The 17,616-nt window shown below is 38.6% G+C and overlaps 1 protein-coding gene across 1 annotated transcript in view; it reads right to left on the bottom strand.

The window, feature by feature from the left end:
- Positions 1-1,704: 1,704 nt before the first annotated feature.
- ntrk2a (neurotrophic tyrosine kinase, receptor, type 2a) overlaps positions 1,705-17,616 on the bottom strand; it is a 196,357-nt gene continuing 180,445 nt past the window's right edge. Inside the window, exons 16-17 of the mRNA XM_080188833.1 lie at positions 6,304-6,462; positions 1,705-5,812 (exon numbers count right to left, since the gene is read on the bottom strand). Coding sequence (XP_080044959.1) covers positions 5,627-5,812; positions 6,304-6,462 — 345 coding nt within the window. The 3' untranslated portion in view covers positions 1,705-5,626. The remainder of the gene's footprint in view (positions 5,813-6,303; positions 6,463-17,616) is intronic.

A 17,616-nucleotide genomic window follows, 5' to 3' on the forward strand; every position in this document is an offset into this window, starting at 1 on the left:
ACCAAATGCCCTGTCCCCTTCAGCACACCACCCCCCCCCCCTTTCAGGCATTCCCCTTGGTAGTGCCAACCTTGCACTCCCCTCTGGCAGTGCTGTGAATGCCAGGGTGCCAGAGCAGCTGGGGAGTGTTGCTAGCCTCTTCAATGGCTGAAGGCTACCTCCAGTGCAAATACACTATTTCAGCACGAGTTGGTCAAGAAGACTCACTGTGGAAAAACAACTGCCAGCCAAGATTTTCAGATGAAAATACAAGCCTATTTACAAACATTGCAGTTAAGAACAGGCACGTTTATTAAAAACAGTGGTTAGAAAAGAGGAATTGAAAGCTGCTGCCTGCTGTGAAATAGCCTAGACCTGTCAATCAAAACAAGCGCATTTACAAATGCAGCAGTTAGAAAAGTTATATTCTTTACATTCTATACTTGCGATATATTCAACAGTGAGGGTTTCTATTGATCAGCCACTGTAACTGCAACGGAAACTCAGTGGTGATCCTTTAAAGGTAGGATTCAATATTTCTGAGGATGCACTTTCAAGCATGAGCATCTTTGAAATCTGTGGCATGACAGATGCAGTTAAGACATTGGGCTTTCAATCCACTACCAATGATTTTGAAGCTGTTGTCATATAAACAGAATATCAAGAAATAAAAGCAAATATACAAAAGGACTGGCAGCATCTGCAGTGAGAGAAAAGGTGTTAGGGCACGACTTTACTGGTCATTCACGCCACACTCCCTCTGCAGCAAAGTCAGAGAATTTGGTGCCCAGTCAAATCTCCGTTTACTGCAGCCGGAAGGAAAATCCCTCTGGCGTGAATGCCTGTGACATTCCGGCCTTAATCTTTCACAGTAAGAAGTCTCACAACACCAGGTTAAAGTACAACGGGTTTATTTGGTAGCAAAATCCACTCGCAGCGCTCTGAAAGTTGGCCCCTTTTGCTATCAAATAAACCTGTCGGACTTTAACCTTGTGTTGTGAGAATTCTTATCGTGTTTACCCCAGTCCAACGCCAGCATCTCCACATCATAATCTTTCAGGTCAGAGATCTGTGTTCAGAACTAACCATTGGGTAAATTTCCGGTCCTGCCCACAGTGGGAATTATTGCAGGCAGGAAGGAAAATTTGATCTCAGCTGCATATTTCCAGTCTTGAGGTGAGTACAACTGGAAATTCCCTTCCTCAACTTAGAGACGTAGGCAGGGATTCTCTGATCACGGCTGGGATTCTCCAGCCCCTCTGCTGCAAATGGAGATTTGGCTGAGCACCAAGCTCTCCATTTTCTCTGGCAGCGGCAGTTGAGCAGATGACATAGGACAATTCCAGCCAGCAATCATAGTTCTTAAGTAAGTGAGTAGTTTCAGTTCTGATAAAGGGTCGCTGACTCAACTTGTTAAGTTTGTTTCTCTCTCTGCAGATGCTAGCCGACCCGCTGAGTATTTTCCACATTTTCTGTTTTTATTTCAGATTTCCAGGATTCATAGTAATTTTCTGCTATATAATCATAAAATTGGAAGAACTAGCCTAAATGCTCAAATACAATAATCAGTGCGTGTGATTTCTCATGTTCACACACCAGTTTTAATGTGTGTTAACTCCAAGCATGAATTTGATAGCATGTGTCTATCAGCTATGTATTTATATAGCTTTTGCTCTAAATGTACTAACATTAAAACAGCACAAGGTATATGTTTCTGATGGCAATGTTTATTGTAAGACAGAATTTTTCCATTGAATTTGTTGTATCACAAGAAACTTTCCATTTCATTTTGAGAAACTGGTCACATTTCAACGTACAAATATATAACACAGGTACTTAGGCATCATCTAAAAATCAGCCAAGTGCTACATAGACCATTCAAGAAATAAATGTGTACAACAGACTGTAACAGAAAAAATGGAAAAGGTTCCAGCATAAAGACAGCATGAGGCCGATTTGTTCAGCAGACTGATCAAAACCAGATATGTTAAACTTACAAAATGATTTTTGTGGAATTAGTTATCCTCCAAGCCCCACAAAAATCTCATCTGCCACGGTTGTCCCTTGGAATCGCCACCCCCACTGCCACTCACTATCTGCACAGGCTGAGCATTGTGCTGAATCTGCTGGACTTTCAGCTCTTGCTGACAGTAATGGAGACAAGACCCAAGTGTGAGAATTGGCCGAACGTCAGAGCAAATCCATCAAACTGGGTAGCAGGTATGTGTCTTCTGGCTTCCACTCCATGGAATTGGACACATGATGATAATCTAGCCCCTGCAAATCTTAAACTCAACATCTTGGGAAAGACGTAGAACACAGAAATGTCATCAGAGGTTTTTTTTTAAAGGAGACACTGAAAAATATAATTAACCAGAACAAAAGGAAAGAGAAAAATATATTAAATATCGAGCTGAATTTAAAAAAGACACAGGTCACAGTTTCAGTTCCAAGAGGTTGGAAAACTTGTGTTTGTAGACCAGGACACAAAAATCTTCCCAATTCTGTTGAAGTGACAAGTAATTTCTACTGAAGGGAGGATTGGCAATCACTACCACTAAGAAATGTTGTAAAGCCACAAAATCAAGCTGAAATATCCATTGACCTTTGAACTGTCAAAAACAATGCTCATACCATGATCAAAGAATGAAGCTAACCCACATTGGGCCTGTATGTGGCCTGATTGGAAACTATTCCCTATAACGTAATGTTAAATAAAATGAGCTGTACTTCAGTTATTTAATATGTCCTTTGATGTTGCTTGTGCTTTCTCAATCCATCATAAATCCAATGTGCAAGAAGTTGGTTGCTCAGTAACAGGTAGAATATAACCACAGCACAAGACTTTGAGTCAAATGTGAATATAGATAATGTTTCCAGGCTCTGGTGACAATAGTATTCATTTTTACAGAAGCATCCCTTCCTTCAGTGCCTTGGTCCAACTATTGCTAATACATTAATCTCTCTAAAATGCTAAAATTAGTTTATGTCAGGCATGGCACATGTCAATAATGAGCCGAAAGCATATTACACCATGGATGCCACACTTCAACATCTACAGAATTCACAAAAATGTTTCATAGAAGTTACCTCATTTGTTGATTTATTTTCAACCTCTTAAGACAAACATTTGCCACATCTTATGCCCACAAAGTATTTGGAGATTTCATCAGCATGTAGATATTGCTGAGGACTTTTCTTCCTCAGTTATTATGTTCATAACTATTACCTTTTACAAAAGGAACAGTAAGAGCAGCAGAGAATGCAGTGTAAGAAATGGATGTGATTTTACCAGCTTAATAGCCAATATCATATATTTTGATTGATATCAATAATTCAAATGTCCAGAAGTTTTGAACGTCTTGAAGAAAGACCTACTTGCTGAGTTCAATGTTATAATGTGGTAGGCTGAGATTCACAACAAAATTCACTAACTTCTTGCTCTTTGTACATTCGCAGTAATATTGCAATGCAGTATAATTGTTAATACTTTTAAAGTAGACGGAAGGCACATCCTTCTGATCATAGGAACAAGGGAGTGTTGGAATATAGGAATGGGAGTAGGCCCCTCAAAAATTCCCAAATTCAATAGAGTGTGGCCAATCCCTACCTCACCTCTACTCACCTGCTTTTGCTTCATATTTCTTGATACCATTGCCTAACAAAAATCCATTGATCTCAGGTCACTTGATGGATCATCCTGAGAACGTCTACAACAGTATCTGTTATGCTCCCCTGCATATCCACAGGGTGTAAATTCATTTTTATATCTCTCTGAACTACCGTGGCTCTGGTAGTTAAGAATTCAGTTTAATGAATCCATCAAATCTCAAGTGAATAGCAGGACATAATGAAAAATAACCTCTGCCATTTATATACAACTCAATTCTTTTGCTAATTAACAGCCATTTGAACCCCACTTAAGGAAGCAAAACAATCAAACGCAGTTATGCTCCAATTAATAAATTATGTAAAAAATAAAAAATTGTAAATAAACTCAAGGTATTAAATTATTAAATATTTGGCCATAAAATTTAAAAAAATTGAATGGATATCCTATACAGATCTCCTCAGGTTTTCTGATAAAATAGGAGAACAGACAAATCCTAAGAGCAATCCATGCTTTGTTGCTGAATGCAGTTACAAGTTACAGCTGTGCTCCCTCACAGAGGGAGTATGCTTTTAAAAGGAGAAAACATTAGGTTTTGACAGACCAAGTGCTTACTTTAGTCTGAACTTGTCCCCAGCATCAACGGATAACTGAGATTTATATGTCAACAAGCTAGACATGAGCCATCGACCATGCATCTTGTACTGCAATGTACCCATGCTCTATCTGTCAGAATATTATTAGACGGAGAAAGAAAATTAAGCAAGCAAAGGATATCGAGAATGGAGATACCATAGCAACATGGCTAGGCTAGGTTTTATGTGATGGCTATCATATGTTAATTATAGGAACACTTCTGTCTACCCTAGGGACTTAATTTCACTGTCTCTTTGCAGATTATTTGATCTTTATAAATTTGTCCATATTTCTGCATTTCTATCATCCCATCGTACTGTTAAAGCATAAGGCCATTTCCTGCAGCTAATGGCCTCCAATAGGGTTTCTAATTAAATATATGTAACACCATTATGGATAACATTCTACATCTAAAAGGTGTACAAGATATGAGCGATAGTTTGTACATACATTATGGTATTAGGATCATGCACAATTATATTTCACTCACATACCAAAGGGGAAAATGCTTTAGGATAAGTACATTTTCAGATGATTTGCCTAGACAACTACAAGTGCTGTGTTATTAAAGTCAATCACCTTCAGTATTTGACCCTGAAATTAATACTGAACGTTGCAGCCTGCTCCAGCCTGAAGCTCAGAATCTGGAGACTGCATTCACATAATTAAAGTCGCACATTGTTCTAGATGCCCGGTTCACAGCAAATTGTTGTATTGCACTTGCTTCTTTGTGAGACATGTTATTCAAAGCAAAAAAAAACTGAAAAAGCAAGAAGCCGGGAGAAGTTTCTGAATAATGGACTTAAGTGAAGTGGCGAAATAATACCATGTTTTCGATGTCAGTTTTAGAGAGTCCACTGGTGAACTTGAAACCTATTAAATTATCAGTATGCAGTAAATCATGACATAATGCCTTCCTTCACTGAATTAAAAATGTTTTCCATATACATTAATATTTCTTCAGTCTCAGTTAAGATTTTTGTCCATGGCAGGTGAAATATACATAGTTGAATCAATTATTTTCCTTTCTTTGTGTTGCATCTGGGTATTTATGATTCACAGTTATCTGTTCTTCCCTTTTTTCATCCAAATCAGAGGCAAATCACTAAGAATATTCGTTAATTGCAGTGAGAAATTTTGACTGTCTTCAGCAGAATAATCAGTTAGATTAAGGCCTGCTTCAAGGCAGAGTTGCAAATGAGTAAAAGCCAGATCAATTTGAGTGAGAATGATAAAACTCAAAGTCAATAATATGTCTGCAGATGGAGAGGTTTTGCCATATTTTGCCTTTTAAAGCTTCTCCTCATTGCGATTAATACTGTCAGGGATCAGAGCACGTTTCTTCGTAATGCAGCAACAATCTCGCACACACACGCACGCCTACAATTGTGAAAGTGGTGCTTAGCCGAGAATATCCAGATAAACTGGGGAGGCCTTTGCCAATGTCTGGAGGAGACTGTGAATTTCCTTGATGTTGAGCCTCATGTGTGGTTCACGCTGCCAGCAACCAAGCATCAGGTCATACACCTCTTTTGGGCAGGTCCGAGGCCGTTGCAGCACACGGCCTTGTGTGATGCATTCAATAACCTGGTGAAAAAAATCCGAAAAAAACATTATTAGCAGCAGCTTCACCTTTAGGATTTGACTGATTACTAACTGTATGTCACCTCTGCTTCAACTTGTTCCATTTGTTTTGTATTTTACTTCCTTTTACTTCAATGCCATGCCAGATGCCTATAACTTAGAGGCTGGGTGTTGATGCTTGTTCTTCGTTTGTCTACAATAACCCTTTAGTCAGTCTCCAAGAGTGTCAGGAAGTACCTACTTCTCCAATTTTCCCTCTCCCCTAATTGTAAATGTTGTAGTATCTGTTTAATTCCTGACTACCTGACAAAGCCTGGATAAAGCACTGAGCAAATGGTGATCAAACTTGCAACCGTCCCTGCTCTGGGGCACTTGTTTTCAGGTAATATATGAGTTAAGGGAATCACTGTTCTCCCTCCTCAGCTGTACTGCAGTGGTGTACTTAATGAATGACTGCTACCTTTTGATTACAGTTTATAAAATCCTATACAAACCTCATTGTTTGACAGCTGGTACCAGGGCTGCTTTCCGTAGGTAAAGATCTCCCATAATACCACCCCCAAGCTCCACACGTCACTTTCAGTGGTAAATCTCCTATACATAATGCTCTCAGGGGGCATCCAACGAATGGGGAGCATTGTATGACCACCAACCTAAAAAGAAAAAAAATGAAGTGTCAATATATCATCTGAGTTAAAGGACTACCTGGAAAAATAAAAGAGTTCGGAAATATAGTAGAGCGTTGCAAAAATATGACATGCACACTACACTTAAGAATTGTGTATAAGACTGAACGGAGGCTGAAGTTCACACAACGTTCTGCAGTATTTATAGAGAGAGTTAATGTTTTGAGCCCAGTGTGACTCCTATTTGGAACTTCTGTTTCCAAAGAAGGGTTATATTGAACTCAAATCATTAGCTTTGTTTTTCTCTCTCTACACATATGCCGCCAGACCTGCTGGGATTTTCCAGTGTTTTCAGTTCTTATTGCAGATCTTCAGCTTCCACAGTATTTTGCTTTTATTTATACAATGTTTGTCCAATTTTAGTCATTAGGACTATGACTCACACACTTGGTTTAAAAATATGGCCTGTTTTGATCAACCCCACTCTTAAAAATAAACACAGCACTTTTTGTTTAAATAGGTTTTGTGACATATCTCACTTTTTTTGATCATACACCTCACTCCTGTTTTTCTTCCAGTCCTAACAGTCCTGCAGAATACTGTTTTGTTGAAGCAATTGACTCTGTAAAGGCATTTATTTTATTAATAATTTGCTTTTTGCTCAACTGTGCAAGTTCTTCTGAATAACTGGAAATGCTAGCCTCTCAGTATTAAGATGTACCTGGATTTTTTTTATATTACATGGATCAAAGCTCACACAGACAAACTACATTTGTGGAAATTGCACCTCCCATCTGTATCTTAGTAACAGTGATGGCCAGAATTACTGTTTTATTTGGGTTGCTAAAATACTTCAAAAGTGGACAAATTTTAGTAGTTTTTTCTTATTGCCTGAAGCAAATCTTTAGATGTGGAATAAGAATATTACTTGATATGCTACAATTATGGTTTTTTTGCTTATGACAACTTTGGATTAATATTACAGTGTTGCCCCACACGTAATCCTCCCCCTTCATGGAAACAAAATTATGTGGATTTCAATAACAGCATTTCATTGGAACAAGAACCTGAATACTCTGAATAATCATTCAGCTTCGATCGAAATGCTCAGAAATAAATATGCAAACATCTGTATGCATTAGCAACAATGAATAAGCAAAGTGCAGGTATTTATTTTTCATAATTTTGCACGTTTCTGTCATTTATTTTTCTCTGGTTCCTGTTTCCTTCCTCATCCGGAAGAGTTCAGCCGCTTGTCCTCAATGTAGCCATGGTTAACACCATTTCATAACTGTTTAAAGGGAAAGTAGGGACATTTTTCCAGTTTTCCCACTGGATTCAGAGTGTGCTTTCATATTAGGGATCCAATACACCAATCCTGAAATGTTAAAAATTTAAAATGTAATTTATTAAAATATTTATATCAATTTGCGATTTGTTCATAGTGCCATCACATGTGGCAAAAAAAATAAACACTTGGGCCAGGAATTTCCCCAGAGTTGCTTCTTCTCTGCTACTATAATTCAGTAGAAATCTCTCACAGCCTTCTCCTAACACCCTGCTCATACAACTCAATGTTATGAACAGGCTCAACACATCTTAGGTCCCCTTTTAATTTTCACTTTGTTCCACAGCTAGGCAAGAGGAATAAAGGAAATCCATTCTGAAATGACAGAATGGTCAATGAAGTTATACTGATGCCACCATGCTTTTGCTTTTCCAAAAATCTCATTCAGTAGTTGGGTTAATCTCTGCAGGATCAATTACAATGCTCAATTGATGCACTGAAACCAAATAATCTGTAGTTAAATAAAAGCAAGTATCTCTCTTTGATTCATGATTACAAAAGGCAAAACATATCAGAGTTATTTTATGGCCTCAAAGGCTGGATTTATGCCCATTCTTCCAGGCACAAGGACTCACTGAGGGGTAGACTTGTTCCCAGGATATGTTGGACTCATGATATTGGCATGATCCATTATCAGATTAGATCATGCAGAGTACGCTTCATGGTGTTCTCAACCGACATCTACCCAAGGGAGAAAAATTTGACCCCAGGTTTCTCGTATCAGAATCACCACCATGCTAAAAGCCTAAACACTCTGCACCTGTATAGAATGCACTTCTGAAACAGTTAATCCAGCACAGGTTTCACTATCTATAAAATACATTGATTGAACTAACAAAATAAATTAAAATTTTACTCAGGTTTGTGACTTAAATACTGTTGTTGGGTAATGAAGGGAAATTTTGGTGATCATCCATAAATTTGCTCAACTACAATAAGCATTACATTACCCAGTGTCTACTTCAAATCCTTTACTTGGAGAAAACCTTGCTCTAGAATTACAGGAAAGCGTCCTTGAAGAAAATAGATGGGTTTCCACATGCTTGTATTTTCTCCTTTTGGAGAATGTTCACCAACATCCAGCTTTTGCATCAGTAGGTTCTATATTACTAGGTTCCCCATAATAATGCTCTGTTATTGGTGAACAAGAAGGAAAGCCAGCTTCTGTCAGGTGACATCATTTTTGATCCACTAACCAAAGGCTCCTTCCAGTGCCTTAGCTGGAATCTGACAAAACCCAACTGACTGAGTAATGCTAAGAGTCAAAGCAAAGTACTCCAGAAGTGAAAGACAGCTAATTTAGTTTTTACACCACTCCAAACTGGGCAGACTCCAGCTTTGTGCAAGTGAGTGATTGATACCTTAGTCCAGATAAACAAATATCACAATTTAAACAGAGAAACTGTGAGACAGTCAAAATTGATTCTTATTTATAGTCACTGTAAGAAAACAAATTGTGAGATCCCACAATCCTCTTTCAGCTTATTGACGAACATTTATGTACATTCAGCAGGAATTCATATACAGCAATAGCCTTGAGCCTTGAGAGAGTGATTAATTGTCAAATAGCTCAAGCCTCATTAAAAATTAAAGTCTAGCACTCAGCACTGTTTGTTATTTATATGCCAACCTGGTTTCAGCAGTTTTTGTTGCCTAAAATATTAATGACTATCCTTTAATCTCATGGAAATTGTTCTTTTAGTACCAGCTGTATCAATATTCTTCATTGCACCATTCCTCCAAACACCACCACAACCAAGATCACTCTTTCCATTTCTGTTGTGGTGGTGAAGAGGGAGAGTTTTTTCCCAGTTGGTTGAATGTCATTGTTTTACTTCAATTGCCCTTGCTGACTTGGAGAAACATGGCTGCCTGCTCAGTGCCAGTTATCTGCCCTGCTGGAGTTTGCAAGCAGCAGTCTTTTGTTGGATTCTGCTAACTTTAACAGTTTCTGCATTTTTCTCTTGCCTTTGTCTGTGATCCAATACTGAAAGTCGATAGGACTGCTGATTGCCAGGTTGCAAATGGCTGCAGATTCAGTTTGAAGTAGTGCCAGGAACTGATTTGATTATGTCAAGCGTATCTAAGTTTTCCTGCTGGAGAATGACCGCAGCTTGGCTGATAACATCGAATAAATCTACAGCTTTGTTGGGAATGGAACACATGATATGTACTAAGTGTCATCATAAGCAACATCAGGCAATTGCTACATTCCTTATTTGCTGCAATTTAATTGAGTTGAGAAAATAAATTTACAGTTAAGGAAACGCAGCATATCCAACCTAATTTATCCTTATTGTAAGTAACTCGCTCTACGCATAATGACTGCAAATGTTTGAGAATTACTCTGGGGCTATACATGAGTGTCAGATGGTGATGCTGTGGCTGTTTAAATACTACACTGTTCAATGTCAGGTCACTAATGTAATATCTTGGGAACAAGGTACAGTATCAGTTCCAAGTTTCATGTGGTTCGCACACTGGCTGTTACAGTTTAAAAAATCATGTAAGAGGAAAGCTGTTTTAGGGTTACAGCATCAAGATGTGCACTTTGTGGGTATCTGAATAATATTTCAATAGTCACCAATGAAAATTAAGATAAGAAGTGTGTGTCAAAGAGACGAGAACTCTGAGTAGAGGCCAGACGATTTGGATATATGTAAAAACAAAGGAATTATGGTGGGGGGAGGGGGGGTGGTGGTGGGGTGGGACCATGGAAAGATGTGTTGACCTCGTGCAGGAGATTGTGGTTTTGGGGCACGTGTAGCCAGAAGATCCCCCTGCCTGAAGTTTGTAATTTTTTTCAGCAGGGCTAAGTAGCTCCAGAGGTATTGTGGCATAATAGTAGCATCCCTGACTCTGAACCAGAAGCTCCAGACTCGAGTACCACCCCAAGACCTGATGACCATGGAAGGCCTGTTCATAATGTAGCCAAACAGGTTGGTTATCAAACTGCAAACCCTTCCAACATGCCAATGGCTGGTAATAACAGACTCTTGGTCAGTTATGTGTGATTTGGCATGGTGTCCCTCTGGCTTCAGGTTAATGATCTATTCCAGGAAAAACAAGTGACAGAAAGCACATGGTTTATCATCCTTATGTGCTTCATGCAGGATTACCCTGATTTAGACTTCATTACTTTCTCCCTTACTCTGATTCCCCATTAGTTTACTATTGTCTGCACTACGCCTCAGGTTGCCAAACCCCCAACAAGCTAGTTTAAATGCTTCCCATTAGCAGTAACAAATTGCCCTGTGAGGATTTTAGTCCTGGTCTGGTTATGATGCAACATGTTCAGTTTGAACAGGTCACACCCACTACAGAACTGGTCCCAATGCCTCAGAGAGCTGATGCCCTTCCTCCCATTCCAATTCTCCAGCCATGTGTCAATTGTTCAATCCTTATATATCTATGCTTACTAGCATGTGATGCTGGGAGTAATCCTAAGATTATTGCTCCTGAAATCCTGCTTTTTAATTTCTTTCTTAGCCCTCTAAAATCCACTTCCAGGATTTCATTCCTCTTCTTATTTATATCAGTAGTACCAATGTGGGTACAGACCTCTGGTTGTTCACCCTTCTCCAGGTGGGTGTTAATGTGGATATTCTTGACTCTGGCACCAGGAAGGGAACACATTATCCTGGAGTCACATTTTTTGCCACAGAAGTGCCTATCTGATCCCCTGACCAAGGAATACTCTATCACTATTGTGCGACTAACTTGGATTTGGCTGCACTCCCTTGAGGAACCATCACCCTCACCAAAATGGAAAACTGATTAGCAAGCAAGATAGACTCAGAGGGTTCCTGAATTACTTGCCTGGATCTCTTTGACTACCTGGCAGTCATCCGTTCCTTCTCTGCCTGCATGCGCTTAAGCTGCAGTGTGACCATCTCCCTAAATCCACATGGTTTCCAGCTGCACAGATGTACCACAGCGACTCCAGCCACTGTTCAAGTCCTCATGCCCAGAGCTCAAGCTTCTGCAGCCGGCGACACTTTCTACAGATGTGTTCATCTGAGACACATGATGCATCCATAACTCCCCACATATCACAAGACACACATTGTACTTGGCTGAACTGATCTGCCACACCATAACATTAAAAACTCTTTATTACAATTAGAATACAACAGTTACTTGCCAACCAGCCACCGAGAGCCAGGTACGAGAGGCTGGGGAAAGGAAGAAAATGCAAGGATCACTTCCTTCCCCTCTTCACTGAAACCCCTCACTCACCAAACTCCAGTTTAAGCAATTAAATACAGTAGTCTAGTGCTGAAACTGTATAATGGTAAATGAAATGCATTACTGATTTGATTTTGGCCAGAGGCAGCAAATCATCAAGCTGCCAGTTACTTATAAAGTAGGAAGATTTACAGCTTATAATAGTGTTACAAAATACATTTTGTCCCTTTAGTCAGACTCAACAATGTTGTGGACAAGGCAAAAATGGAGACATACATGCACATTAATGTTTTGCCTTTCTGTGAATGAATGACACCCCTTTAATTAAAGAAAACAGATGTATCTAAACTTAAATAAACTAATTTGGTTTATATTTAATTAAGAAAAATTAATTTAATATGAATTCTGATCATTTTAAGTTGGAAATCTATCTTGATCCTGACCCTTGACATAAGTGTAGGTTCATGACAACTGAGGCTCATTTTAAAATGGCAACAAATATTAATCTTAAGCATTGCTCTTAGTTGCTACATGTTTGTTGCGGAAATGCACTTACAAATGTTGGTGTGTTCATGGATATTCTTCATCTTGAGAAGATTTGCAATATGAATAAGAGTAAGATAGCCAAAGTGCTGAAAATGGTCTTCATAAGCACTTAACGGCTGGAATGGTGGGAGAGACTGCACATCAGTTTAGCCTTGCACAGGGGAGGGTAGCAAACATTTTCATCCGTCTATTTGCAAAGCACACAACAATCCCAAACAATGAACATGCTTTCATTGCCTTCAGCAATTCTTGAGATTACAACAACACATCAGTGACAATTTAATGTTGTTCTCTCTTGTTTGCACTTTAAAATGAGGCAGAATCAAATTAAAGCATCTGGTTGTCACCCTGCAGGATGTCTTGTGGTGCAGTAGTAGTGTCCCTTCCTGTGGGCCAGATGTTCCGAGTATAAGTTCCACTTCAATTCCGGATGAGCACAGAAGGCATGTTTATAATGTGGCCAGTGGTTCAGTCTGTAAATCCTTTCAATATACCTGATAACACATTGGAAGAGTAGGGGTTTCCTAGTCAGCCACACTGCAGAAGATCATGGCAAAGCATTGCAATACTTTGCCAAGCTTAATCACAGGCCAATCTATTGCCAATGCCCCCTTAGGGCGTGGTCTGCAGAGGAGGAGGCAGTCACATTAACTTATCGTTGTATCATCATTGATTTGATTTTCTGATCCTATGATTGGCAGGAAAATCTGCATACCTATAAGCCTGATTAGAAGCAGGTGGAGGCCTCATACATGCATGCAAAACAGACCGACAAAGATAAAAGCCATTTTCATCTCTGTCTGCCTGGTTGCTGCCAGTTCCTATACCTGTTCACTAATCATGGGCTGTACAAGCCAGCAAGCTGCCAACTCCAGCAATAAGTAAGGATATTCTCAGCTGTTTTCTGGGAAAGCTGGGTGGAACCTAAGGAGATATTTTTATGGTAGTAGCTTTAGATTTTGAATATTTGAAATATTCTGTGAAGAAACTGTAGGACAGTTCTGGAGACATGTTGGCTGCGGTTTCTTTGTATTTCTGATTCTAAATGCACTTTCAAGGTGCTGCTGCAAGCTGTTACAATTAACATCATACCTGAGTAACTAACTGCCTCCCGAATCGGTGAGCACCTACTGGGAGCACGTTTTGTGCTACCTGTTTGTTGCCACATTGTAATGAGGTCCAAGACTAAGACTGATTAGATCTCATACTAATTCCTCTGGACAGCTATTGTGAATTCCCCATCCAACACCCATTTGATCAATGTGAAACAAAACTCATCTCCATCTTTGCCCAAAATATTATCACCTTTTATCTTGGCAGTGAGGGGGACCTTAAAACTTAAAGAAATAAGACTAAAAATGTTGAAAAATATAAATCACTTTTCCCAAAAATACCTGTACTACAATTGGCTTCAAGGAGCTAAGAACATAAAAAATTATAAAAAGAAAAGGGCTATTTATTCCAAAAGGCCTTTTTTCTTTTTTTCAGCAATCTCATTCTTACCACTAACATTCTCATCTTATCTTTCAATGCTTTATCTCTTCATAATCGCAATTAATTGTCTTTTAAATTCATATAAATTATTTGAAGATTAATTCAACAAATCCATTATATTTTATGTAAAATATTTCCATCTTGTTATTTCTATTTTTCCAATATTTAATATGTGTCCCCCGGTATTTGATGGCAAACATTTTGCCTAAATTTTTAATCTGTTTTGTAATTTTAGATACTTCAATGAAAACTCCCCAAAGTCTATTTTCTGAGGAAAACTTTCTTCAAAATGTAAGTCCCTGATACACTGATAAGAAATAATACATAGGTTTATCTTTCTGATCGTAAATTCTGTTTTTTCCCTCTTTTTGTTTCTAAATTTGGAATTGTGATTTGCTATTTAACTGTGAAATCAAATCTTAACTTCAGTCTGAGAAAAATTAACATCAAAGTACACAGAAGTAAATTTGATGAGTCCCTATTCTCCAGACATCAATTGACCTTTTGCCCCTTATATCTATGCAACTGACACTTGTGTAAGAGCCATCGAAAATTATTCTCAATTCATCAATAATGCTCTTGACCTGTATTTAATAAACATTATGAATGCAGAAGATCTCAGGAGTGAAAAAAAATGTCAGCTTATTTATTGCAGTGTCAGATTCCAGTTAGCGAGTCTGGGCTAGAAGCCATTTTGTGCTGAAATCATTATTTAAAGCTTCAGTTTTCATGAAAACAATCTTTCCACGTGCAATGAATATAAAAGTGGTTTAGGTCATCCTACTTTGAGGTGAGGTTTTCACACCCTGCCAGTAAAAATAATTTGCCATCAAATCTAAATGTAAAAGATATTTTGTAGAACATACTTTCGTTGGGTGTTTCCCTTCATGTCTGCCTTCTGAGTGAGCCTTTCGACTCAGAAGGATTCTCTCTTAAAGAAGGATTGTTATCTCAAAAGATGTTTTTGGGAATGCGTGATTTTTGGAGCAGCTTGGAAGATTCTACTCTCCTTAAAGTTTTGCGTGTTGGCCATAAACACTAGCTTTACATTACAATGTGAGTTTTTGCAATGCATCCAGACAAATCTAAACAAATCATCATGAAATCAATTTGGCAATTCAATAATGCTGTTTCATGGACTAAACCATTACATATTCTTCTGTTCATAGGTCTGATGCAATGCTCTTCACACAAGACATTCAGCTTTCCCCTTTCTTCTTGGACTTGAATATATTAGCTTATTGAGCAGTTCTTTAAGTATAATACATAAACTAACTAATCATGTAGCAGGATTAATGACCACATTAACAATAGTCTCACTGAAAACCAATAGCCAGTTAAAGTAAAATGTTAACATTTATTAATTCTTTCAAGTGGTCTGTGATGCTATGGGAATCGTCTGAAGAGGTGGTGTAGAAAGACATCACTAATAACTGCAGAATTGATTTGAGGTGGGAGGTAGTTGTGTGAAAAATATGGGCTGTATTTTCAATTGCTGGTTGTAGAGGGAACAGATGTGGATGAGGTTTGAAATTGCATTCCTGTCATTGGATTCCACCGTCTACGGAAGTATTTTTACATGAAAGACAAGAGACTTGTAGAATCAATCTTCAAATAATTCAAAGGCAAAATAGGCCCAAACATTCAGCAACCACCTCCTTCTACCTATCTTTTTCATAATTACATCCAAGCCTCAATGTCTGTACTTCATTGAATGCCTGTGTTCATAAGCAGGAACATGATGCTGCATTGGGAGGCAACAGGGGAGAACTCCTTAATGTGGTGCTTGAACATTAACCCCTCCTGCCCCCATAGTTTATTCCTTCAGAATGGTATGTGACTTAGGCGGGGATCTTGGAGGTCCTGGAATATCTTCTGCAGAACAAGGATTCTACAAATCATGAGGTTAAATCCCTGGCCTTCATCCCTACTTCCTGGGGTCAGAGTTATTTGCTTTTTCAAAGGGTTAATGCTAGCTTCTGCCAAGTAGTTTGAGTGGAGGGGGTATAGAAATATGGCAGATTGCATTGGTTTACCACAATGTAATGAAGTTAGTCCTAGATATAGATCAAAATATTAATACAAAATAATCCCAAAGCACAATGCATGAGGTATGGTCTAAAACTAAAGTTTATCACAACGTGCATAGTTAATGACATCATTGAAATTTATTCAATTATTTGCCCAATTTTTGTATCAAAAATCTGACCATGTTTCTACATTCCCATAAGCAACAAATTTAATATAAAATAATGGTGATATGAATCATCATAAACAGTACACTAGTTGAACTGTTAGATAACTTCCAATGAATCAGGTTTATGGCTTGTTTTTCAAGGGGGAGGAGTTGCTTTGACCCAAGATGACCCGAGCTAATTAAGCTCAGCCCCAGTGCAAACAATTCAATTTATTGACCTAGAGTTTACCAATTAAAAGTATAGCTCAGCAACAAAATCTACTGCCTCACACAATAGAGATTTACTGAGTGGAGGATTTCATCCTGTTTATCACTGGGGGGTAGGGGGAATCTGGGGAATTCATTTTGACGTTTATGCCTGCAATATGGTCACGCTTCCTAATGAAGGAAACAAATCAGCAGCAGTGCTCAAAAGTAGAATTTCATAACATTTCCAAGCCACATCCATATTTGACAAAGTGAAATGAAGACCAAAGTCTGTAGAATCATGGATTACTTTATATTGATCTCAGTGGAGGAGCATAACACATTAATTAACTTTACCAGAATGAGCAAGGGAGTGACAATTCCTGCAGTGCCATGGAATTCCTGTGGTGAGAGGACTAAAGAACATATCACACTATTCTGCTAATTGTTCCTCACAGCATCTCAAGTCACAGGACTTCTACTTAAAAGCTCAGTTGGCTGGACACTGGTCTGTGATGCAGAGTGACGCCAACAGCGTGGGTTCAATTCCCGTACCGGTTGAGGTTATTCCTGAAGGCCTGGCTTCTCAACCTTGCCCCTTGCCTAAAGTATGGTGATCCTTAGGTTACATCACCACCAGTCAGCTCTCCCCTCGAAGAGGAGAGCAACCTCTCGTCATCTGGGACTTTGGTGACTTTATCTTTTACCTTTTGTTTTAAATTCTACTTCCTGCTAATTTGCTCTTTCAGCTACGGGCTGAGCCTTGAGTGTAAGGCTTTGGAAGCAAGCATAAACAATTCAAAGAAGTATCCAGATAAAACATGTTTATTAGTGAATCAGAGACTTCTATAACTAAGATAATGAGTATTAGGATTATTTCATTTTTTAAGTAACTTGACTTTGACTAAAGTAATGAAGTTGCCTATTTCTATTGATTTTCCATTTACAGTTCCTATACAGTGCAAACTTTGAACCAATGCCATCCTCTCTGAATGTTACTTTCCTTTTTGTACCATGCTTTTTGTACTAAATCAGAGATGCTGAACTTGTGAAGATGCTTGGTCCTCAGCAGGGGTCACTTTGAGTTGTTTTTGTGTTTTATTTAAGTTCTGTGAAGCTTCCAATTTAATTACGCTTTTGTCCATTGCTGCATTGTTAAGAAACTAATTACCAGTTTCCCAAGAATGAAAAGTAAATGGTAATGGATGATGAATCTTTCATT

This window comes from Carcharhinus amblyrhynchos, chromosome 5 (genome assembly GCF_965287045.1).
Source record: "Carcharhinus amblyrhynchos chromosome 5, sCarAmb.v2.hapA, whole genome shotgun sequence".
Classification (NCBI taxonomy): Eukaryota; Metazoa; Chordata; class Chondrichthyes; order Carcharhiniformes; family Carcharhinidae; genus Carcharhinus; species Carcharhinus amblyrhynchos.